The 25750-nt window shown below is 36.6% G+C and overlaps 3 protein-coding genes across 4 annotated transcripts; 2 read left to right on the top strand and 1 right to left on the bottom strand.

The window, feature by feature from the left end:
• Positions 1-1093: 1093 nt before the first annotated feature.
• On the bottom strand, positions 1094-3278 carry LOC113308233 (G-type lectin S-receptor-like serine/threonine-protein kinase LECRK4). The gene has a single exon (XM_026556710.1). It carries the CDS (start codon positions 3174-3176, stop codon positions 1230-1232), a length of 1947 nt encoding a protein of 648 aa, XP_026412495.1. The 5' UTR covers positions 3177-3278; the 3' UTR covers positions 1094-1229.
• Positions 3279-3949: 671 nt separating this feature from the next.
• LOC113310166 (probable serine/threonine-protein kinase DDB_G0276461) lies at positions 3950-8027 on the top strand. 2 transcript variants are annotated; one of them, XM_026558745.1, is made up of 8 exons: positions 3950-4195; positions 4806-5296; positions 5435-5600; positions 5687-5737; positions 5913-6095; positions 6230-6326; positions 6440-7143; positions 7267-8027. In XM_026558745.1, exons 2-8 carry the CDS (start codon positions 4833-4835, stop codon positions 7651-7653), a joined length of 2052 nt encoding a protein of 683 aa, XP_026414530.1. In that variant the 5' UTR covers positions 3950-4195; positions 4806-4832; the 3' UTR covers positions 7654-8027. The 2 variants fall into 2 exon arrangements, with proteins under 2 accessions (XP_026414530.1, XP_026414529.1); XM_026558744.1 differs by having other exon boundaries at positions 3951-4195; positions 4823-5296; positions 7267-8023.
• A 1643-nt stretch (positions 8028-9670) lies between these two features.
• Positions 9671-15151, top strand: LOC113313923 (U5 small nuclear ribonucleoprotein 40 kDa protein-like). The gene is made up of 7 exons (XM_026562697.1): positions 9671-10221; positions 11078-11477; positions 11585-11741; positions 12017-12061; positions 13074-13236; positions 13698-14068; positions 14458-15151. Exons 1-7 carry the CDS (start codon positions 10045-10047, stop codon positions 14774-14776), a joined length of 1632 nt encoding a protein of 543 aa, XP_026418482.1. The 5' UTR covers positions 9671-10044; the 3' UTR covers positions 14777-15151.
• Positions 15152-25750: the final 10599 nt, after the last annotated feature.

Raw genomic sequence — 25750 nt, 5'->3', positions numbered from 1 at the left:
CAACTTCGTGCATGAAAAGAGATGTATCTGCTTCCCTTGTTTCATTCTTGTTTGCTTCTTCCATCTTTTGTATTCTTTCAGGGCATACAGAGGAGAAGTGTCCTGGTTTATCACATCTGTAACAAATAATGTTTGATATATCCTTCTTTTCTTTCCCTTGGTTTTGATCATTCTGACTTGTTGTTCTATCTTGTGAGTTAAACCTTCCTCCCCTTCCTCGGCCTCTGTTTCCTCTACCACCTCTTCCACGACCTATTCCTCTTGTCGCAGAGTTTTGTTGGTAAGAGTTTGTGTACAAGAGTTTTCCTTGAGTTTCTCCATTGTTTTCTTCATCAAGGATTCTTTCTTCATATGCTTTCAATCTTCCAATTATATCTTCATAGCTAGTCTTCTTTAAACCTAAGACTTGTTCGAGAGAGGCTATGATATGAATATACTTGGATCTTGGTAAACTATTGAGAAATTTCTTTACCAGTTTATCTTCATCAATGGATTGTCCAAGTGACACAGCTTTTGAGGCTATCTCTGATAGCTTTCCTGCAAAGCTATCAATAATATCAGTGTCTTTCATCTTCACTCTTTCAAATTCAGACATTAAGGTTTGCAGACGGGCTTCTTTAACTCGATCAACTCCGAGATTAGTGCCTTTATTGCATCCCAAATTTTCTTTGGAGTTTCCTGTTCACCAACTTGTAGAACAAGACATTCTGGTATTGCTTGAAAGAGTAATCCAATGGCAACACTGTTTTTTTCTGGGTCCAATGTACCAGGATCAATTGTTTCCCAAACTTTGTAGATTTTCATCAGTACCTTCATTCTCATGGCCCATACTGTGTAGTTTGTGGCGTTGAGGATTGAAACTTGTATTGATGGTGGCGTGAACTGTTTTGCACCCACAGTGGTGGTTTCGTTTTCCATGGCTCAGAAACACGCTCTTATACCAATTAATGGCAACTGCAAGATGAAACTTAGCTTATATAAAGACAACTCTCTTTATTGATGTTTAGAAAATCTCTCAAAACTAAACACAAGCTCTAATCTTGCTCATATGATCAACCACAACTTTGGTGATCATATATATATAGAACTATGAATTCCTTTTCCTAGTCCTATTACCTTATTACTTGTCTTTCCTTTTTTTAGAACTAGATGACTTCTAATTTCCTTAGGATTACATCAATTTCCTAATCTTGTCCTAACCAGCTTGTTAGTGACTTCTATGTTGAAGTTTAACCAACATTTACATCACAATGGATGATCTGGCTGCTGCACTCTTCATGCAAGTACATTAGTCCTCTTGCGATGCCAAAAGCAATCTGGACTCGTTGGTTCCAGTTAGGCTTTGAAATTCCAAAGAGGTGCTCTCCTAAATTGCTGTTATTCATGAACTCATACACCAAAATCCGGTTCTGTCCTTCCTCGCAGTACCCGAGAAGCCGTACAAGATTCTTGTGGTGGGTTTGGCCTATCACACTTACTTCAGTTTTGAATTCCTTCTCCCCTTCTTCAACCAACTTGTCTAATTTCTTCACAGCAACGTAGTTTCTTGAACCCATTTCTTCTACCACTCCTTTATAAACTATGCCAAAAGCACCCCTTCCCAGCACTTCTTTAAACCCATCTGTGGCTTCCTTAAGCTCTTGGTAGGTAAAAGAACGAAGATTTGATCTCAAGACACTTGGATCTTGGTTAATTTTTCTCATATTCTTTCGGTTCTTGAAAAAGAAAAGTACCAGAAAGATTACAGCTAACAACATGAAATTGAAAAACACAGAGCTACCTAGGAGTAATGATCCAACCAGGATGAGTGTAGATCGATCTTTCTTCTCGCCTGAAGAACGAGGGTCGTAAGGACCCAGTTGTAATGAATTGTCTTTCCGTACTTTGATGAGAGCCTTTCCATTCATGCCACTCTCTAATCTCCCATTTGAGAGTGGCAACTTCTTCTTCCAACATCTTGCTCCTGAGTAAACTACTACATCACAGAGACAATCGTTCAGGCATGAAGTTCTGCATTGTTCTTCACTAAATGAGTCCAACATTTCATAGTCAGAAGTTGGCCAATTTATGTCTTCCAGGGTCTCTAACTCGAATGAATCGGTTGTTGATTTCCATTCTTCTGACTGACATCCTTGTACAAAATCCGGTCTACAACCTGCATATCTGTTATTCGGATCTATAAATACAAATTTAGGCGGGCATTCACATCGAGGTCTCAGATCAGATGTTAGTAAACAATAGCTATTATATCCGCAAGCACCACTCCCCAATCCACCACCAATTTTGCAAATATTATCAGGAGCCGACCACTCAGTGGACCACCGTTGCTCTTGGTTTTCTCTCTTTGGGTGAGAATACGTTGTGAAAACTCCATCGAAATCGAGTGTCGCTCTATAATAGACATCAGTTGCCGGGGGTATGTTCTGAGATGGGAGAAGCACCTCGCTTCTATTCCTTAGCTTAACATAAATATAACCTGTTTGGTTGAAGACTGCCTCGTAACCAGCGATTGTTCGATTGTCATTAACAGTGTTACTCCAATAATAAGCATCATACTGAACCTCACTTGAACTTTGACGGGCAGCAATGTTGAGCACAAGATTTCCATCTCCAAGCAAGCGAAGTCTGAACCTTCCCTTTAAGTAATTGGTTTTAGTCTGACGCGAATAAACAACACTGTCCACTTCCAATTTTTGTGTTGGTAAGATTGTATCCGTAGGATTCTTAAAGCTCTCCCACAAATTATCAGCAGAATCCCTGGTTGCGAGAATGAAGTTCCCGCTATCAAGCATGGCTGCATAAGTAGCACCGCTTGCTTGTCCAGCAGACCATAATAATTTGCCTTGAGGATCGTTAAGAATGAGCCGGCCGTCAGTAGTTAGCTCAACTTTTGATCCTTTTGGGATTGGTATCTCTCCATCTGCAAACCAAACAACGGTTTTATCAGGTATTTTGTCAAACCAGATTGCAAGTAGGAACCGATTGTCTTCAAGTGGACGGAAACCAAATGCAAAGTCGCTAGATGGTGATTCCCATGACGGATCGGCAGAACCAGATGTTATAGATGAACCCAGAGTAACATTTTTGTAATTTTGAGCTGTTGATAGTATTGGTAGAAGGAGAAGAAGATAAAACGGGAAGGGGAAATGAAGAAGTCGAGTAGCAGAATTAGACATGATCTTAATATGTGAAGTATTCCTCTCAAATCCAAGAGAGTTTTTAAAGGTAATGGGGATGAATAATTGAGTTCAGTTTTATAAGAAACAGAATAAAATTGAGTCAGTAAGAAGTCACTGTTCATTAACTCGTTTTTACATTGAAAATTTTGTTATTTATGATGACTTTGAAATGGTCACTAGGATAAAAAAAGACGAAAACCTTCCCTTTTCCACAGTTGAAACCAGTCTTTGATTTTGTACATGCATGCATCTAGAGTTTGTCAAGCTGATGGGATGTAACCTACAACCTCTACGACTCATGCGGCTTGGATGTGCAGTGACACTCCGGATTTTATGTTTTCAGAAGACCATTAGCATCATTTGCCTCAGGCTCTGAGTCTGCTGAGGTTGGTTTTTGGTATGGAGAGGATTCCGAATTAGAATTTGAAACCGAGATAACTTTCTGTTTAAGCTATACAAACATTTAAGCTCATTGGTGCCACGAAAAGAAGAGAAATAAGATGGAAAGTGACATAGCCAACGCAACACAATTTTGGCTCCAGACCAATTAGACTTTGATCATCTCGGATCGGGAAAAGCCGAGTTAAATCATCCGAGTCCGTCCCCACCTGACACCAATAATTCCAAAAAGAAAATGAGAAGAAGAGGTGGAGTAGTGGTAGTGGAGATAGTTCGATTAGCTAGAATGTCACGTACCAATCATGTGACCTCCACCTCCGCAATACATTTCTTGGTTTCTTCGTTCAATTACCTTATTATTATTACGCTTTACGCATTTCTTATTGTTCCCCAATCTCTCTCTCTCCCTCTATCAGAGAAAATATACATTATACCCTGCGTGTCCTCTCTGATTTCTCTAATATTCTTCTCATCACAAAGCCACGAATCAGCATTTTAGATCACGAAACGTCTCAGATCTTGTCTTTTCAACAAGCATTCTATCTTGTATGTTGTAGTTTTTGAGATATTATTATTATTCTCTCTACTTCTTCTTCTCCATTGCTCGGATCATTCAGGTACGGAATTTTGATCTGATTGAAACTTGTTCGTTATCATTTATTATTGGCTTGTGGTTCGTAGTTTGAATTTTGTAGATTTTAGGTTACTTTTTACTGTTGTTGTTTAGATCTGCTGTAGCTCGTTATGTTCTTAGAATTTAATGCTCAAATAAGCTTGTAGCCTTAACCCAGAATTTAAGTTAGGTTTTAATTTGTTGATATTGTTTTTGTTACAAATCTGTACAATTGAGTTTTAATATATTTATTGCGCTTAGCATTTCAAATGGGTTTTGACAAGTGTAGTGCATTCATTAGATAGATAAATATATTTGCTGATAATTGAATGAGTATGTGTTTCTTTGATATCTCATACAAATCTCTAGGGAGGATTCATCTTCTATTGACTAGGATATTAGATTGACTAGTTAGATTCTGCATGTAATGCCTTTGTGTCTTGTGTGTAATACTATTTCGGCATTGCCGTCCTGCTGTTTGTAAGTTTCTTAAATTTAAAAAACTTGACCTACCTGTCAAAGATTTACCATATCCAATAGACAATCGAATTTTAGCTTTACTCTATTAGTCCTTAGATAACAACTAATCAACTATAACTTATTGAATAAAAAAGCAAGGTCCTGCCTGCAGGTGTTTAGTCATGTGGAAGTTCAAGCCTTTCATGGGGAAGGAACAAGTTGGGCTCGAGGGCCGCACTGTTGACATTGGCAATCTAAAGCTCAACATCCGAAATGTTATTGCTGAAGGAGGATTCTCTAGTGTTTACCTTGCACGTGATGTAAATCAACCGTCGCAGCAGTATGCGTTGAAACACATTATATGCAATGACCAAGAACTAGTCAATCTGGTTGTGAAGGAAATCTCGGTAATGAAATCACTCAAAGGGCACCCTAATGTTGTATCCCTTCAAGCTCAAACTATTCTGGATATGGGGAGAACAAAAGAAGCATTAATTGTGATGGAATACTGCGAGAAATCTCTAGTTAGTGTGCTGGAAAGTAGGGGTGCTGTTTTTTTTGACGAGAAATCAGTTCTTAAAATTTTCAGGGATGTGTGCAATGCAGTTTTTGCAATGCACTGTCAATCACCACCTATAGCTCATAGGTAAACTTTCGTCTATGTTAGTATTTGATTGTACTAATACAAAGTGAACTGTAAAACAGTGCATAGAATATCTCTGTTTTTATGTTGGGATCCTCAAATGTACTATGGTCTTTTTAACACATTTGTTCTGCTTTTCAGAGACTTGAAAGCTGAGAATCTTCTATTAGGGCAAGATGGAGCTTGGAAGTTGTGTGACTTTGGTAGCACATCGACTAATCACAAACGCTTTGAAAGACCTGAAGAGATGGGCCTCGAAGAAGACAATATCAGGAAGCACACTACTCCTGCCTATAGAGCTCCCGAGGTCGAAAGAAAATACTTTTGCTGTTTGTAATTCAGTACCATCAAATTATTGGTGTAGTAACTCATTGCCTTTTTGCTTTATCTCAGATGTGGGATCTGTTTCGGAAAGAACTTATAAATGAGAAAGTTGACATTTGGGTAAGTTGAATACCCTAATATTAGTTAGGATCAGATATGTTGCTTATTCCTTCTCTCTGAAGGAAATCAGTTAACATCGTTTGACAGTTGCAAATTTCTGGTGGTTCTTAATATCTTTATTTCAATTTTTGATTTGTATATAATGGGTAATGTAACTTCTTGTCTCTTTACACAGGCTCTTGGATGTCTTCTCTTCCGAATATGCTACTTCAAATCCGTGTTTGACGGGGAATCAAAGCTACAAATATTAAATGGAAACTACCGTATTCCTGAGATGCCGAAATACAGTTCTTCGGTCACAGATTTAATCAAGGAAATGCTCCAATCTTCTCCAGATGACAGACCCGACATCACGCAGGCAAGGGCTTTGCTTGATTGGCCATTGATCTCCATGAATCTAGGTTAGTTCTAGATTGTCCGTGTCAGTGGTAGTCTTAGCTGTTCTAAGGTTCATTTCTGCTTACTAAAGTCCTAAATTTTTGTTGGTGGCAGGTATGGTTTCGTGTCAATGAGCTTTTACCCGCAGAGATTAAGAACTCATTACCGGATAGGCCAGTTGACATGCGGGGGCCAGACATCGATGTTGACGGTGAGTACAAGATTGAGATCCACCATGGGTTCAGTTTTTCAGTGAGGAACTTACATGTGATTTCATTTTCTTTTGAGTGAAGTAATTTTGATAACAAACTGTGTTTGAAATAGGCATGTCCAATTCTGCAAGGAGGTCTTCACCGTCACCGGTGCCTCGACGGAGTCCTCCTCCGCCACCATCATCCAAAGAACCAGCTCAAACCTTGGGTGGAGGTGGGGCTCCGCTGGGTGCATTCTGGTCTACTCAACACGCGAAAACTTCACCTGGTACAGATAAAAGCAGCCCTATATTTGATGAAGAACCTAACCGTGGCCACCTTGAGATTAGCCCTCCAAAAGATCTAAATATGCGATCTCGTTCTGCCAGGATTTCACAAGATAGCTCCATTAGGAAATCAGTTGACAGACCCTCAAAGGATTTTGAAATAAAATTTTACTCTGATGATGCTAACCGTGGTTCTGGGAAAACGAGAGTCTCTCAAACAGATAAAGTAACTTCCCAGAACGAGACCTTTAATACTTTTGTTGCTGATTTCGATACTGCTAAGCTCGACTCCAGAAGTAGTAACTCTGAAACGACAAAAGAGCAATCTTTGAAGGCGGAAGTGGATAAGCTGAAGGAACAGTTGCAACAATCTAACCTTGAGAAGGCTGAAATAACTGCCAAATACGAAAAATTATCTGCTATTTGTCGTTCTCAGAGACAGGAGCTCCAAGAACTGAAACAAGCCCTTGCTGCTAGGACTCCGTCACCGAATAGAGATCCTTCAAAGTACCAAACTTCTCCAGCAAGCAATCAATCAGTCACTCCTCCGGTACTGTATATCCTTATTTATCTGACTATCAGTATTTTTATTCTGCACTTTCGTCCTAGAAGGTGCAACTTATATTTCTATTGGTTAAAACTCTAATATAGATATTCTAACTCCTTGTCGCAGCAAAGAGAGAAGAAAGAAGGGACTATATGGGAACTTCAAGAAGGGATGTTTGCTGAGAGTAGCCCCACATTGGATTCGCAGCCATGGAAGCCATTTACCAACGAGCCAAAACCCCAGACTCTCCTAAGTAAAACTAATAGCAAATCAGTTCGAACCACAAATGGCCATCAAAACAAGCCAGCATCTTCTCCTGGCGCTAGTTCTACTGCAACTGACTCATGGGGTTTTGGCACAGATAATTTCACTGCAGTCCCCACTAGTTCTAATATATCTAGAACTTCGCCCTCTGGTCAAGGGAATAACTCGCAGCGCTTTGGGGATTATCCAAGGAGTAGTACCTCAGAGAACAAACAAGTTAGTCAACCTGCTGGATGGGCTGGTTTCTAATTTAGTCCGTTCTTTTTTTCACCATATAGCCAAGGTGACACTCCCTTTTGTTACCATTATAAGATCTTGAATTGGTTGAGAAAAGTAAGTATTACTGAGGGAGTGCACAATCACAAAGAATGAAAGTCTGTTTGGTTTTTAAAGGGATTTCTTTGTGATTGGATGGTGCATTTATGTGTTTTTCGTTTTTGTCCTGACAATGAAAAATGAAAAGAAATAGAGAGGTCTGCATGTATCGTTTGGACCCTGATATATATCCCAGACAACAAAATGTACAGTGTTATCACACTTCTACAGTGGAGTTGTTTTTGTTGTTGTTGGGGGAAATTATGAATGTTTTCTGGCAGCTATAAGCATTTCTTTTGTTTAATTTTTGTTGCTCAGTTTTCAGGTCTCTGTTTCTTGTTGCTCTCCCACTGTTTCTTGTTGCTCGTTCTACTTTCTTTATAGCTGTAAGTTGTAACTTCTATGTTAGCTTAGGGTTTAAGAAGGCTAAAATTCCAAGTAAGAACTACTGACTACCAGTAAGTAATGTTTGAGATAAGTTGAGTTCGCATAATTGAAGTAGCTAAAATTCCCTTGGGAGGATGGGCAACAAGACTTATAAATGTTGCCATACCAGTGTTTAGAGGAAATACGTTCTGTGCTAATCATAGCCAGATTTAAAGCCAAAAAATTACTAGTCCTTCAGGTAGTACTAAAAGAGTGGGAGTCCTGTCTTTTTTTCTTTTCTTTTGTTGATGTAGTTGCACCAAACACCGATTAAATTACCACAGAATGAATCCGATAAACTGAACTGTTGACATCTTCCAAGACTAACCCACAAATGAATCAGGTTTTAACGTCTTCTATAACCAGCCCAGTTGTTCTTTCACCAACATACGTTGTCGTTGCAGCGACATTATCTCCTGCTCAGATCCGTGATTGAAAACTTCTTTATAGAGAATCTCCGCTAATTCTTCATCCTCTTCGATTTCATGTATTCTCAGTTCTTGGTCCATTACCGAGTTTGCTAGATGCCAAACAGCTTTAGCATTCCACAAGTAAATAGGATTTAGATATAATCCTGGATAACCTTCACGAGCAAACTCCAGAGCATCATAGAAGATTTCATCAATGAGTGGTAAGATTTTTTCTGCATTGATCCTTTCACCAAATTCATCTAATATACTTGCTGAACATTCAACACAATAACGCTTTTTCTCTCTGGGATTCCCGGGGTTATCTCTTGGCGGACAATCAAAGTTATACTTCCACTTCCAAGTCCTCATAATGTACCCAGAAGTAACATGAGAAACGCAATTAAAATCGAAATGAAAATTTTTATATTTCATGGCAAGCTTCAAACCTAAAGACACGCCTTGCAACTCGTGATAGAAAGGAGAAACATAGCCATCAGCAACCCTTGATATAATAACTATTGGGTTCCTCATTCTGTCACGTACAATAACCCCGTATCCCATATGCCGACCACAAACTTCAATTATGAATTGTTCGGCCGGCTGGGCAGCTTCAATGCAAACTTTAATTTCATCATCAGTGGTTCCCCAATCGTCACAAAGACTCTTCAGCCAACAAGACCGCGTTGGAATGAGATGGTACTCTAAAAAACCATACGCACTCAATTTGGCAACATTAATCCAATTTATGGGAGACTCCTCATAGCGATCTTTTCTCTCGATTATTGTTGTAGACTCTTGTTGTTCTGGTTGAGTTTGGCACTGATCTTTACTCACTGTATCCTGCTGATATGGATAAACTTGGCCATGATATGTACTCATGGTAGCTAGCAGACTCTTCTTTTTGTTTCTACGTTTACGTGGCTTTCGCTGTTTGCCCAAGTTTGTTGCTGCTGGTTTTTGTACTTCTGAATGAGTTTTTCCTTCCATTGCTGTTGAGGCTGTCGTCTCTTGTGTGTGCGAATCTCACGGGGGGGAGTCCTGTCGTTAATAAAAAAGATAAATTTGTATTTTGTGTCTTCTTTTTTTTTTCCCTCACCGCTAGGCCACGCCTTCTTTTCAGTTGCAAGATTAGGCGCGTCTACTTATATCATCTTAAAAACCGAAGAATAGCAGTTTTCCTTTTAAAACCACGACGACGACGAACAAAAACCACCCAGTGGGTAGTTAAACACTTAAAAACTGTCCGTCGGTCCTTTTATTCACTTTCTGGCTTCTTTTTCTAGTGTTATTATGTTTATGGGGTTTTGGATTTTTAGGTTTTACAGACGGTGCAACTTTCTGCGCACCATTCTAGTTCTAGGGTTCCTTGCATTAGTCTAAATACGGTAGAAAATAAAATACGAAATTTCTGTAAATTGGGTTTGTATATTTAGAGGGAGAACAACGAATTGAAGAATAAAAGAGAGATTTTTTTGTTTAGAAAAGAAAAATGAAATCCATTCTTAAGAAACCCAAAGTGGAGACAGAAGAGTTGGTTGTGGAAGATAATAGAGGAGCAAAAGATGAAAGAGATGATGAACACGAAGAAGCTTTGGTTGCCCTTATTGAACACAGAACTAAAGAAGTTGAGCACTTGAAGAAGAAGATACTTTATTACAAGTCTCAGGTTTTGCTTCTGATTCTTTTGAAAAAAATATTGCTCAAGTTTCTTCCCTTTTAGTGTTATTCATAATGATTGCTTTGCTAGATCATTTGTTGTTGTAGGTAAAAAAAACTATTTTAGTTGGATTTTAGAATGCTCTCTGAAGTTTGAAGTTTTATACAGTAAGAGAAATGGTGCTTTTTGGAATCATACACAAACTGGAATACTCAATTATTCATACTTGGTTGTGTTTCATTAGAAGAAAAACAAAGACACCATTTATTACTAATAACATTTTTGGTATTAGTTAGGCCGAATGTATCGATTGGACTTGTCGATAGGTTTGACATGCGCAGTACTGGTGGTGGTAGTATCGAAAACACTAAATAAGACAAAAGAGGTCTATCTTATCGATTGTAAGCAGTAATGGCTGTAATTTCCATGTTAGCAGTCATCATTATCAACCTTCATTAGTCCTCAGAGAAATTGTGCATACTGGCCTGAAGAACTCTGGACTTTTCAGAGGTTCGAAATTTCAATTTCTCATTAATGCCTTTGAGAGTATTGTCGTGGTTTTTCAAGAGATAAACAGAATTTGCTTCCAAACATCTAGCACTCATACCTAAATAGATTGTAAATTAGTGGTACCAAGTAGTTTTATCAATCACAGAAGTGGTTATCTCTCAGATACCAAGTTACTCCTAGGATCTTCTTTTATATTATGCTTTTGGGTTTAGTTGCTTTGCTGCTACAGATAAGTTGTGTTTCTATCTCAATTTTGTGCTATTTGGGGTATTTATCTGATATTCATTCGTGTTTTAGTTTGTTTGTCTTCGTTGGTTAACTCTTTATCTCATTATAAACTTTTGATGGTTTGCAGCTTGAACAAACTGAACAGAAGTTAAATGATTCAAAAGCTACCCTGGCTAAGCTCCGGTCTCGGGATAACTTAGTTAGCTCTAAGAAATTACTGACAAATGGTAATATTAATATGAAGGTGGAGTCTAAAACGTCGACCTCAGCCCATCCTGATGAAAGCCATTCACACATTCAGACACAGTCAAAGCCCCAGCTTATTATTCCTGCTGTCCGTCCCAAAATTGCTCAGCCTGTACAATTCACAGAACCCAACACAAGAGTTTCAGCCCGCTCTGAAAATAGAGCTAGTACATCATTTGCTACAAATTCTAATAGTAACGAGAAAGTAAAAGGAGATGCAATTGGTAGGCCATCTTCTGAGCTGGAAGTAGTTGAATCCAAAGGGACAAAAAGGAAATTCGGTAATGTTTTGCTCATGTTGTTTAGCTCTGATGCATTTAGCTTCTCCTTTTATGTAAAATTTATAGCCCTTGATATGTGGTGATCTGATGTGTTAATGATATTGCAGAGCAAAAAGAACACACAGAATTGATCCCCTTGATACAGAGCTCAGAATCTCCATGCCTACTACGTTGTCAATCTGGTTTACACATCTCTAGTCAACATAAAAGAAAATTGAGAAGTCTCGTTTTGAATCCGTTTAATGATCAGCTCTTTGTGACAAGGTACGCAGAAGAAGAAGAATGAACATTAAAAAGTTCACATGCTTCTTAGGGAAAGTTGTGTTTTTTTGTATTTGTAGACACTCTAAACTTCTCAACTTAAGTTGGGTATGCAGTAAAAATAGACCCATATTCCTATCTTTTACCCATGTGTCCCATGAGTCATATATATTACATGCTGAAACTTATATGCTATATTAAGTTACCCTTGAGAATTTGATCGAAGAGTACCTTTTCCTTAGGTGTTCACTTATAAAGAACTTAATTTTCTTTTGCAGTGCTTTGGATGGGGTCGTTAACTTGTGGCAACTTCAGGGCAAAGGGTACGATTTCAAGCATTTTACTTTTTCGCCACTTCACTAGTTATTCGCAATATATTATCAAATTTGCTATTATAAAAAGGGCGGTATTTAGCAGAAGATTTATATATGATTGAGCTAATGTTAGTGAAGGAAAATCTTGTGTGATGGCAACCTGGTGAACTATTAAATATATGCAAACAATAGTAAAACTTGGTTATTTTCCTATCAACTTCGTCTTTCATTACTAGTATATAGGTAAAATCCAATTATCTAAGGAGAAGGAAAAGACTACACAAGTGGGCATTGAGCCAAAACCTTCAAAGAGACAAACTAAGGAAAACTGTAGTAGTGTTTAGGTCCTATAAACACCTCAAGAATGTAAAATAGAGACTAAGACGTCATCTGTTGTAAATAAGAACTAGAGCTATCTCAACCTGTTATATGAGTTCAGAGAAATCTCTAGAACAAGAATAAGGAATTATGTTAACAACATACGCCATAACTTTTTCTACCCTGCCAGATCTGTTTGATACTTGCTTTGCAATCAAACTGACTTCTTACAAAATGAATCAGCTCTGAAAGTTCTCATGTTGCTGAGTGAGATGTCGAGTGCTCCACGCAAAAATGTCATCTCGCTTTTTTGGCTTTCTTATTTGTCTTTCTCTTTGATAGTAAGTAAAAGGAAACTAACAGCATTTTCAACATGAATAGAGAACAACAGCACGCCCCCATGCTAATGGAGTGATAAGGCTCTAAAAGGATTCAGTGTTTGTGGTTGATATTGATATGTATACGATTATTGCCTTTATCAGTCGAAGGATGAGTTGTAAGAGAATCAAGAATACTTCACTTGTGCTAATAGAGGGATAGAGCTTTAGTAGAATTTCAGTCTTCTTGTCAATTAAGTTTTGCCGCTTCGCTTGAATTGCTTGCTTGTTTGGTCTATGTATACGGTATCGGTACCTCTATGTTTTTCTATTTTCAGTGTGATTCTAAGTTTTTTGAAGATATAACTTAGTAGTACATATTGCAGATCCAGTGCATCTTTACTTAGTAGTACAGATTGTATATCTCCTAAGAGGAGATGGCCTGAAGATATAACCTGGCATCCACGAGGAGATAGTCTATTTTCTGTTTATACAGCTGATGGCGGGGATTCTCAGATATCAATCTTAAATCTCAATGCAACTCAAGAGGTAGTGCGATCAAAATTTCAAATTGTGTTAATATAAAATGCTGGCTGAACCTTTTCGTTGGTGACTATAGGATTACCATGATGCTTAACTAAAAGTTATATATTGCTAGGATATGTGGGTTTGTATGTGTACATAGAAAAGATTGTGTTAGTTAAGCTGACTTCAAAAACGTAGAAGATTTAGAAATCTAGATAAAGCATATAAAATGTGGGTTCATGATGTTGCATGTAATCAGTTTACTTCGTTATGATCTTTTTCTTGCCTTCTCTTAGTTTGTGCCAATGGGCACAGTCTGGAGGTTGTTAGTCATGAATATTAACCGTGTCACCTTTTAATTAAGTAGTGAACACAAAGTTCATAGTTGTGCAAAGTCATCTTTGGTCATTGGTACGTAGAGTTCTTCGTAGAGTTCTTCGTGTGGATTCCATTTTTACATGATGTATTTGTGTTTATATTAACAGAAAAAAAGAGTCACTTTCTTAGAGGAGAAACCTCACGTCAAGGGCATCATCAACAGTGTCAATTTTATGCCATGGGAAGATGTATGTTTTGCGACTGGTGGGAGTGATCATGCTGTGGTGCTTTGTCGAGAAAAAGATGGTGAAAGCTCATGGAAATCGAAGGCGTTGCACAGGAACTTGCATTCCTCTGCTGTGATGGGTGTTGCTGGATTGCAGCACAAGCAAGTAATCTTATCCGCTGGAGCCGACAAGAGAATCATTGGTTTCGATCTGGTGACAGGGAGAACTTACTTTAAGCATCAAATAGAAAATAAATGCATGAGCGTTTTGCCTAATCCTTCCGATTTCAATCTTTTCATGGTGCAAACTGGGTAAGTCACAAACTCTAAATTAGCTTCCATTTGAACTAAAAATGATTTTTTTTTTTTAAAAACAGTCTATTTAAATGGTATTCCGGTGCACTGCTATTTCTCTCAATCGAACTTTGATGCTAAAATACCCTCTAGTAGAGTTACTGAGGGTGTCTCTTTACAGAGGTTGGGTTTTGAACAATCCCGCACCCCTTTTCAGAACGTGTTCTTTAAGAAAGTGGGTGCTACCTCTAGATAACACTTCACATAGAGTTGTTTCCAGCCTTTTGAGTCTCTGTTGGGTTCTACTTGACCCAAGCAGTAGTGAGCCTTCTAAAATCCGCGTAAGCCAAAAACATAGGAGGTAAACTTGATTTCTGAAGTTTGAACTGATTTTCCTGTCTTTGCAGGGCTCCAGGAAAGCAACTTCAACTGTACGATATCAGGTTAAGGCAGACCGAGATTCATGAATTTGGGTGGAAACAAGAAAGCAGTGAATCACAATCAGCTTTGATAAATCAAGCTTGGTCTCCTGACGGTTTATACATAAGTTCTGGTTCAGCAGATCCAATGATTCACGTCTTTGATATCAGGTTTAAAGGTAACAAACCATCACAATCTATCAAAGCTCATCAGAAACGAGTCTTTAAAGCAGTATGGCAGAATTCTCATCCTCTTCTCATTTCCATATCTTCGGACCTTAATATTGGATTGCATAAGATTGGGTAAAATAGCAAAATGTAGCTTTTTTTACACCTCATTTTGTTCCTCGAAAAAAAAAGAAAGATGAAGAAGAAACACTACTGTGTTTGCCAGCACATAAAATAGAGAGAAAAACCAAACCCAGTATTTATTGTGGTCTGGTGAGACAAAGAAAAAGCAGTAATACAACAGTTAACCTGTAACTTGGAAATAGTGGATTTTGTCCTCTTTTTTTTTGGGCAGTTGTAACTTAGTCGGATTTTGGGGTTTTGCATCCTGTGCATGCATTTATGTCTCTTTCGTATTCGCATCAATGTTCTATTCTCCTTTTTGGCTGGGGACATAAAATCTTGTACGAATCTTGTCAACGAACTTTAGCAATTGGAACCATGGCTCCTTTCTTTCTTTTCATATCTTTTCCCCGTAGAAACCAATTAGTTGATCGGCACCAATGACATGTTACTACCTCTTTGTATGCAAAATTAAGTCAGCGGGCACCCTCGGTTGTGATTTAACCGCAAATGAATTATAAAGGGGATACCAATTCAAATCCAACAGTCATGATTATTTTGTTTTATATGAAATTGTATCGTCCCTCAAAAATTTAATATCTAACTAAATGATAATTGAAACGGTCCGCGAGTTATAACCCCAAATGTGTCACTATCCATCCACAAAAAACTCATCAACACAAAAGTAACACAAAAACCCCATCAAAACAAAAGTAACACAAAAATCCCAAAGAATATGATGAAACATCATAAAATCTGATGAAACCAATTTTGAAATTTAGGGATTTTGTATCAATTTCTAAAAATTTGGGGGTTTTATATCAAGTTTGTTTAAGATGGGTTTTAATGAATCCCAACATTTGAATGGGGTTTTTGTAACCCAAGTTTGGTCACCTTGGGTTTTTATGACTAGTTTTGTAATCGAAATACAATACTTGATTCTCATTTATTTTCTAACGCGCGCGTTAGAACCCCAGGACTGTCACTGACGGTGTAAAATAGGCCCAAAAAAACAAATTAGTTAAATAAACCCCAAAATACTAGAACTGTCCAAAATAACCTTTTCTTTTTCAGTTAAAAAACCGACAAAGCCTCGATCTCATTGTTTCTCCTTTTCTTTTTTTCTCTTTACTCTGCTACTCAGAAACCAAATCGAAAGATCTGTGAAATCAAGTGATAAACAAGTGAAACCAAATCAAAATTGACACAAATAAAAATCAAAAGAGTGGAAACCAAATCAGAAAAACTAGTAAAAATGGTGAAGAAAAATGAAGAACAAGAGAAGAAGAAAGATGAATTGCTTCGTAAAACGATCAAAAATACTCCGAAAGGTAAATTAAATGTTTTGTTTCATGTTCTTCTTAATTTATTAAACGTTTGAATTGAAATGGATCGAAGTTTTATCTGTTTCGTTTCATCCTTTTTGTATTTGTTCTTCGTAAACTAGATTAGAATGGGTTTATAATTTCTTGAACTCATGTGTATCGGAAGATTGTAATAACTGTAGTAGAATTTGGTTGCAGTATGCTCAGATTTTATTTTGACAAATTTGGTTACACCAAAATTATGTTGATGTGTAGTTTGTTTTTGCTTATTTTGATGAAACCATTGTTGGTTCTATTGTTTTCAATTTTGACAAATTTGGTTCCAAAATTCTGTTGATGTGTAAATTAAATTGTTATGTTTCATAAGTTAGTTTGAATTATGTTATTGCTAATTTCTGATCATTTTGATGAAATCAAAAATGGTTTCTCAATTCTTCACTATGTCATATATGGTTGCATCAGTATTGTGTTGGTGGTGTTGGTGAAATCTGGTCATTTTGATGAAACCATTTTGGGTTTCATCATTCTTCCCTTTGTCGAATTCTACCAGTATAGGTTTGGTGGTGTTGATTTATTATGTGGTGTTGATTAATTTTGGTTCTCCAGATGAAACCAAAAATAGTTTCATCATTTCTCACTTTGTCGAATTTGGTTCCACCAATACTCGTTTGGTGGTGTTTATTGTATTTTTTGGTTAATTTCAGTTTTGTTTTGCAGGAAAAAAACGTGACGATACATTTAGGTGTTCATTGACACATTTGTGTGTGGAGACTCCTAAGATAAAGGCTTTGATAGAGAATAAAAGAGAGCACATGAAGTCCCTTAGAGCATGTCCATTTTGGAATTTCTACAGACCATTCTTTGACGGTGTGATGAAGGAAGAGGAATTGAAGAAGAAAATGGAAGCCATGAAGATTGTCTTAAGAATATTTGATAAAGAAACTCCACGTTTAGTACCATATTTTTTCAAGCTGAAAAGAATGAAGAAGTTGAAATTGCAGACCATTCCCGAGCACTTTTATGTAACTTTTATAGTTACCTGCAAACAATGTTTATCATGGTGTATCATGGTGTATGAATGGTTTCAATTAGACTTACTCTCAACCACCTGTAAACAATGTTTTTAATGGTTTCAATTATGTTTAAGCGAAACATATTGGCGCAGAATGTTATGCAAGTCTGTTTCATATTGACGCAGAATGTTATGCAAAGTCTGTTTTTTGATGAAACCAAAAAGGGTTCCAGCATTTTTTGGTTCCACTGTAGCAGTAAAATGATGAAACCAAAAAGGTTTCCACCATATTAAAGGTGAAACCAAAAGGAAAAAGAGTGGTATAACGGCTTGGTTTATAAGCCAATTTTTAATATTTTGTGGCCTATTAACATGTTCATATACCAAAGGAAGAAGTCTAATTACATCGAAGTATTAAACTATAACAGAGAACACACCAAGGATAGATTAGCGTCCGACAATCGACACAATGGTAACAAGTCATGGCAATAATTCATAACACATCAAAGTTAAAAGGAAAAAAGCCAAGCCAATTCCAACATACTTGGAAAACTCAACAATGCACAGTTACAAATCAACAATACACAGTTCCAAAAGCAGTGATCTATTTTGGTTACAAAATAAGAGAAGAAATGATGAAACCAAAAAGGGTTTCAACATATTGCAGGTGAAACCTAAAAGGAAAAATAGTAGAAATGATAAAACCAAAAAGGGTTTCAACATATTGCAGGTGAAACATAAAACGAAGAATTAATCTAAATAAAACACCAGCAGGAAATAAACATGTTTAACTGTAACAAAATGTAGACAAAAAGATAAATGAACAATAATAGTAAAAAAATAATACAAAGAAGTGAATTATATGTTCTAAAAATGTAGACTAAAGCATATTGTAGTCTAAACTAAAGCTAATACTCAAAGTTGACGAAAAGTAAATCAGTCTATTAGAATAGAATAAGTCTGATTATGAACTAAATTTTAAGTGAATCAGTCTCAAAAGAGTTCACATCTTCTTCGTAGGGCATGTCCTTCGATTATGAGTAGTCAATTCATTGCAGCCACCGCAAGTTCTCATCTTCTTTTTGGGAATTGAACCTGTATTGGGAATCCTTTTCCTCTTACTTGGACGACCTGACTGTGGCAAAACCTTAGGTCCATGAACAACAGACTTGGGTGAAATTTTGGCAGGCTTTTCAACTGTGGGAACTTATGAAACAGAGAAAAAACAGCCGCTGATTGGAGATCATAATCAGACTGAAGAACCTTTTGCTGCTCACCAGATTTGTAAATGATATCAATAGAGAATGGTGATAATTGAACCCAGTTTAAACAGATGTTATCCTTTAAATCCATAAGAGTTGATCGCAAACCAATACGAAAGGACAATGAAGCTTCATTGTGGCATACATCTGCAATAACAGAGTCCATATCTACAAGCAAAGTATGGAACCAAAAAAGGTTTCACTGAATTTAAACGTGGAAAAAAAATCACATTCATGTCGACTCAATTCAATATGAAGAACAACAACAACAAAATAACCACACAGGAGCAAATGATTTCAATACGAACAACAAATAAAAAGTGTAACATTATTGTAGCTTCTCTAATAAAATCAACTAGAAAATTCAAAAAGAAAAAAATCAGCAAAAATACCTGAAATCGAATTTGCGTTTCTGATGAATATGGTTCTACTACTCAATCTGAAGATGATCGACTTAACACGACAATTCGAATTTGCTTTTCTGATGAATAAATGTTCTCTTATTTTCTTCAAATTAAGCTGAAAAGATGACGAGAACGGAAAACATAATCTCTTTAATTTCTTCAACAATACAAATCAATCTCGATCTAAGATTGAATTCCACGATATCCTCTGTAATTCAACTAAACTGAAGCGAACAAGAACTATGAAAATTCGTTTATGAGATGATCAAATATGAAATCGAATCATAGAAAGAGATAAGAATGGTTTGTGAATCAAAAAAATCGATGAAATTATTGTGAATCTGATATATAGGAACCCTTAAATCTAAATACAGGAATATTCCGGTGGAGAATATCTCGAATCTTCTCTGTAAATACGATCTCCATACGATCTCCGTAAGTTTACGCCAAAATTTCCATTATAAGATCGTTTAGATACAGGGTCAGGGTAAATTGGGAAAAAAGAAAATCAGTTAAAAATTAAATTTAATTATTTTGAATTTAAATGGGGTTTTTGTTCCATTTTCATTAGATACGTTTTTTATTTGGCCGAAATAATATGGATGGTGTGTTTGTAACTCAAAGAGTATCACCCTGGTTTTTTAGAGGTTATTATGTTTATTTTTTTTTATGAAATACAACTCTCTCATTAATTCTGGCCCCGTACAATTAACTTGAATATTTCATTATGCACCTCATTTACATCTCCCACGTAACCCATTTTCCCTAAAACAAACTACAACAACCTTGGAATTTCAGAACTGCTAGTTTTGTTTTTTACAACCCCTGTTTGATTTGATCTCTGTTCTTGAACCTGAGCAATTTCATGTCTGTTATTCTTCACCTTGAAGAATCAAATAAACAATCATCGTAAACAAGTCTGGCAACTGTCCCATCATCACCGTTTTAATCTCCGTGAATTCATCATGGTTATTAATTTTGGTTTTTGGTCTCTCACAGATTTAGGTTAGGCAATTTTGATTCTACATGCGATGATTACAAATTTTGTACACTGCTTTTTGAGGTAAGCCTAGTGTTTTTAAGTTGCTTTTGTATTTACTGTAATCAAAGTCAAATTTAAGATTAACCCTAAATCTTAATCTAAAACAAGGGAAACAATCAAATCCTTAAGGTTATCAAGTTTGGTTCTTGATCTCTCACAGATTTCGGGTTCAAAATTTTAGGATTCTAATCATTCTGAATTTTCTACGCATTTTTTTCTTCTTTTGGGTAAATTTTATATTGTAATTCAGACAGAGTAAAAGGAAGATAAGCTTCACCTGACGGTATTGAATTTTGAAATAATTCAGGATTCTCAAATCCTGACAAGAGTTGAATATATAACCTTCATTCTTTTTGAATTTTCCTTTTAGTCTGAATTTTAGGTGAATTTTGGACTGTAATTCAGTACAAGGGTTTCCAGGGCCAAGTGTTTGATAATTGACAGTGATGACTCTTACTCGAATATCGTTATTAAGTTATCAAATCATAGGTTGGGAAACCTATTTTATTGCAGCAAATTGATCTCTTGTAAGTGGTGGAAGTTGAAGGAAGTGGAAGAATGGGGAGTGGGAGAATGTGCAAAAACCACATCCATTTTTCGTGGAAGACTTGGTTGATTGACCATCCACTATTTCATTTACCTCTTCAACTTCCAGCACGACTTACCACATTTCTCATCGTGGATGTATTGCACGTCGTACGTGTTGTAGTCCGCTAGACCAAAACCCTAGTGATATCCCCCACGTGACATGAATTGATGTCTCATGTAAAAGTTTGCTTTGCAGACGTATTTTAACTTTCAGTTATCTCCAGGAGAGTCTACTTACATCCAGAAACGAACAACACCTCACTTCGATCTGTCTTTGGGAGAAAGAAAACAAGAGAGATAAAAAAAAAAAAAAAGGTTTTCAGAATTTTGATGTTGTCAGTCTCACGGTACATTCTTTTCAGCTTAGTCGCGTTGAGGTCAGCAATACGCTTTTATGACTCCTAGGATCCTTCGAAAAATACAAATAATTAGGTTGTGTACTTCCTTTCGTCATTAATCAGTATTGTCCCAACATTCCTTTGTCAGGTGACTCGACTCTTCCGTATATTATGTGGTGACCGGAAAAGTAATGAAATCTCTAAATTAACTTACTTTGACACGAGATATTTTCACCCCTCTCCTGAGATTGGTTCTCATGGAAGAGTTACCTGATACGGGTTGAGAATTTACATAAGTGAAACATATTTTAGGCAAATATATTGCAAAATAGCCGAAACTATTGTTGTCAATGGTCTTCTTTGGCCTCCACAAGGAATAAATCACCTTGGAGTGATGTGACCTCATGAGTCGTTGAGGTCTAACCGTGAATTCTCAAAAACTTCGATCTTGAAATAGTTTTTCTAAAAACCACAAACTTGTCTTGACAAGAAAGACATCGAATTTGTTAGAGCACTGCTCGGTCGAACTCGCAAGCGTTGCTCTCTCAAGCTTATTGTCAAGTTTATTTGCCAAAACTGTAATTCTTAATTTCTAGTCTACTTATAGCTAAGTCTCGGATTAGGATAGAATGTGTAGTTGTGCTTTAGACTTCATTGCGTTCATCGATTGAAGACGAAGAACTACTAAGGGGATCTTCTGGAACTTCATCAACAAAAGGTATGTGGAAACTTGAACTCATCTATCACTCAAAAGTCTATCTACTTTATCTCCTATTTGAGACAAAAGTCGTATAGCTATATAGACTTCGATTATACACATTTGATATTTCGAGATGAGTTTAACTCGCTTACATATTTTTCGAAATATGTGTTGGTAAGCTTTCGTTTTAACCAAGTTCATCTTATATTCTTGACAAAAGTCAAAAGATGATCATTTGAAAATCTCCTGGTAACATCTTACATGATTTGTGTGAGACAGTCATTTGATGTAGACTCGGAATATCTCGTATAAATCTATCGATCACTTGAAAATTGCTTTGAAGCTAATAGTTTGTGCGAGACAGCAATTGTCGTCTTCTAAGAATGTTTCAATGATTGAAATGGGAGTTTAGAACAATTAACCATGATTGGATATAACACAGTATATGCACTTGTATGCTAACTATTGCAAGTTATTGCAAGTCCGGGAACCATAATATGCATACCCGTATGCGTACTGGTTGGTTAGTTGAAAGCCCGGGAACTTAGTATGCATACCAGTATGCGTACCGGCGTGAAAGTTCAAGTCTGAGAATTCAACTGAGTTTGGTGGTGTACGACAGTATGCGTACCCGTTCGCATACTGGCGAACCCAGACCAAGTCCGACTACTTAGGTATGCATACCCGTTTGCATACTTGAGTGGGTTATGTTCTAAAATCAGTTTGTTTATGAACTACTACATTTATAAATTAAGGAATGCAATCTTTTGCAAACCATGGCTATAATGTTCATGAATTGATTCAGTGAATCAAAATCGATTTTGCTTCAATTGTGTCTTTTATACTTCTATGAGAATATAAACAATTGAACAACTCTAGAACTAGTTTCATTTGAGTCATTTGAAGTAGTTGTGTTAAGATGAACAAGGTTGATATGAAAATGTTCATATGGCTAACTTCAATTAACTATTGTTGAGCCAACAAGGTGTACACGTTTAGGTACAGTTACTCATATCTAAATGAAGTCACTTTTCATTTGTGTGTAACAAGATAAGTTCGATCTAACGGTTGAAAAATATTAACTTGAGTCTAATCAGGTTTTCATCTAACGATGAATATTGAATGCTTTGTTACCAAGGTAACTTTGATTGCAAACCCTGATTTGAAGACTATATAAGGGAGAATTCTAGCAACTGAGAAACCTTATCCCCACACCTCCTGTGTGATACTAGTTGCGAGTAGAGTCGATTCTCCTTTAACCTAGGTTTTTTCTAAAACCATTATAGGTTAACGACTTAAAGACTTCATTGGAATTGTGAATCTAGACCCAACTATTTTCTCTGTAGTTGCATGTTCTGATCTTGTTGAATTCTAGCGTATTGAGTACTATCTTCTCTAAGATTTGCTCGAGATTTAATCTGCGATAGGCAAGATAAAACACAGTCACAAACATCTTCATCTCATCGCTTGTGATTCCACAATATCTTGTTTCGCTACCATACAATTAAGATTATTCTGAGGTGATTGATATTACTAGGTTGTCTTCGGGTATATAAGTCTGGTGTATCAATTGTTCCTGTTCACCTTGATTTATCAAAACACGGAACAAAACTCATAGGTATTTCTGTGGGAGACAGATTTATCTATTCAATAGATTTTTCTGTGTGAGACAGATTGGTTTATCAATTCTTCGACTTTGGGTCGTAGTAACTCTTAGTTGTGGGTGAGATCAGCTAAGGGAATCAAGTGCGTAGAGTCCTGCTGGGATTCAGAGGCATAAGGAAACTGCACCTTAATCAGTGTGAGATTGGTTAGGGTACAACTACATTCCAGTCCGAAGTTAACTTGTAGTAGGCTAGAGGTATGTAGCGGCTTAATACAGTGTGCTGCTCAAATCTGGACTAGGTCCGGGTTTTTCTGTATTTGCGGTTTCCTCGTTAACAAAATTTCTGGTGTCTGTGTTATTTATTTTCCGCATTATATTTTTATATAATTGAAATATCACAAGTTGTGTGTAGTTCAATCAATTATATAATCCAACCTTTGGTTGTTGATATAAATTGATTGGCGCTTGGATATTGATCTTTGGTACCATCCAAGTTATTTCTCATATTAATCCTGCTCACAGATTTATATCTGTTCGATTGCAGATTGGTTTGAGAAATTGAGATACAACTCTTGGATGTATTTTCCTTGATTGAGTCTGACTGTCTAGTTGATTTTCTTGGAAATATATTGGAGTTAGTCCATACAGATTGCCTAAACGAAATATTGAGTGTGGTTGTTAGACCCCCGGTTTTTCAATTGGTAATAGGAGCAGGCAAACACGTTTACAACCTCATAAGTCCGTGTTTGTAGCAATCTGACTCTATGGACAGAAGTGATATATCAATAAACGCACCACCAGATCCAGAGATTTTAGAATCTCTTCTATGACTGATTTGATAAAATTTGTAAAAGAAATTCTTTCTAAACCTCCACCAGGTTTAAAATCTCTTGAACTGTTTTCAGGGCTTGAAGAGAAACTTGAAAGCTTATCTCTTGATGTTAAGAGGTAGGAACTGAGTTGCGCTCTGCGAACCGGGCGACGATCTCGGTGACAAACTCGGCGATTTTTTTTGTTGTCTGAATCTAGATTTCAGTGTTTTTTCTTCATTAATTCAGGTGATTGTTCTTAAATTCTTCTTGTTTTTTGTTTCATAATGATTCAGGTTTTTTAATTCTAGTGGTTTTAATGGAGCCGTCTTCTAAAATCACTTCAATTAATGAACATAATTCTGAAAACTTAGGTTTTAATAATGGAAAAGGTTCAATCAACAATTATCCTTCAACTGATTTACCTGATGATCTCTTTGAAGAAGCTCTTAATCCAAGGAGGTTTTCTCTTATTGGAAGATTAAATTTACAACAAATCAAGTTTATAGATGAGACTGTGATTTTGAAAAAACAATGGAAATTAGTTGGCGATTGTAAACTTACTCCTCTTGGAAGAGGTTTTTTCACCATCAAGTTAGATAATGAAATTGATCGTCAGTACATTAAAGAGGGTGTATGGGAAGTTTTTAATCAGATTCTCAAGGTTAGGAACTGGATTTGAAATTTTCGTCCTACAAGTCAAAGAACCTCAAAAGCAATGGTATGGGTTCGTTTTCCAGGTCTGGGTCTAGAATTATGGAAGGAGAAAATTCTATTTACAATCTGCAGAGAATTGAGAACACCTATCAAAGTTGATAATGCAAATATTAACTGTGAAGTAGGGTATTATGCAAATGTTCTGGTGGAAGTAGATTTTGCTAAGTCCATTCCTAGTAAGATCTGGATAGATATTAAGTATGGTGGTTTTTTCCAGGATGTTCTAATTCAAGATTGTCCTAACTTCTGTTCTACCTGCAAAATTGTTGGTCATTTAATTTCAGAGTGTAGAGTGGAGAAAACTAAAAGTCAATCAGTTGAAAAACTTACTCAGCAAAGAACAAGAGTAACTCAGCCAAAGCCTAAAGGTCCTCTGGTTCCTTTTGATATGTGTGATAGATCTGCAGTTGAGTTTAACCATACTATTAAAATGGTGCAAGGAAGTACTTCAAATTCTGTTCCCAATCATCAGAAACTACCAGCAGACTCGATAATTACAAGTATTGTAACTCCAGTTTTCCATCAGGAACACAATACTCCATAATCCCTTAAGGATGGTGGTAGATTCAAGGTTTTGGAAAAAAAATGAGCAAGTTGATGATGGGGATCTCAGTGTAGATGAAGAAATATTGCTGAAATAGAGCCAGAAAAATTGATTAACTTAGCTGATACTACTGAGTTAGATAAAAGTGTAATCAAATTTATTGATGGTGGTTCTGGTAAAGTTACAACAGAGCCAGTTGCCTATACTTCTTGGACTTCGGTCATTAATACTTCAGCAACACAACAATCTGCAATTGAAATAGTTAAGAACCAGATTTCATGAAAGAATAATTTTAATGAAAAGTTACATAGTACAGTTGCTGGGAATGCTGCACAAGGTTAGAATATGTCTAATGATAAACCAAGTAATCCAGTTGCTGTTAAATATAATTTCAGGAGAAATGTTGGTAAGGGAGGTCCAAAAAACCTCCATATCGCACAATGAAGACTATTTTTTGGTACATAAGAGGCCTTAGAAGAGCTAGGGCCCGACAGAAGTTGAAATTTTTAGTTAGTCAATTTAATCCAACTTTAGTGTGGATTGCTGAACCAAAAATAAAGTGTTCTCCTTCTTTTTGCAATAAACTGAATCTGCCAGGTATGCAACAAATGGTGATTCATAATGAAACGCTAATCATAAAAGT

The sequence above is a fragment of the Papaver somniferum genome, chromosome 9 (genome assembly GCF_003573695.1).
Source record: "Papaver somniferum cultivar HN1 chromosome 9, ASM357369v1, whole genome shotgun sequence".
In the NCBI taxonomy this organism is placed as follows: Eukaryota; Viridiplantae; Streptophyta; class Magnoliopsida; order Ranunculales; family Papaveraceae; genus Papaver; species Papaver somniferum.
The sequence above is the reverse complement of the archived record's forward strand: the minus strand, read 5'-3'. Positions and strand labels throughout refer to the sequence as shown.

Coding starts and splice junctions, on each gene's coding strand:
- LOC113310166 (XM_026558745.1), top strand. CDS start 4,833: ATGTGGAAGTTCAAGCCTTTCATGGGGAAGGAACAAGTTGGGCTCGAG. Junction 5,738..5,912: donor ATGAGAAAGTTGACATTTGG/GTAAGTTGAATA, acceptor CTCTTTACACAG/GCTCTTGGATGTCTTCTCTT. Junction 7,144..7,266: donor ATCAATCAGTCACTCCTCCG/GTACTGTATATC, acceptor TCCTTGTCGCAG/CAAAGAGAGAAGAAAGAAGG.
- LOC113313923 (XM_026562697.1), top strand. CDS start 10,045: ATGAAATCCATTCTTAAGAAACCCAAAGTGGAGACAGAAGAGTTGGTT. Junction 10,222..11,077: donor TACTTTATTACAAGTCTCAG/GTTTTGCTTCTG, acceptor GATGGTTTGCAG/CTTGAACAAACTGAACAGAA. Junction 11,742..12,016: donor GATCAGCTCTTTGTGACAAG/GTACGCAGAAGA, acceptor TTTCTTTTGCAG/TGCTTTGGATGGGGTCGTTA.
- LOC113308233 (XM_026556710.1), bottom strand. CDS start 3,176: ATGTCTAATTCTGCTACTCGACTTCTTCATTTCCCCTTCCCGTTTTAT.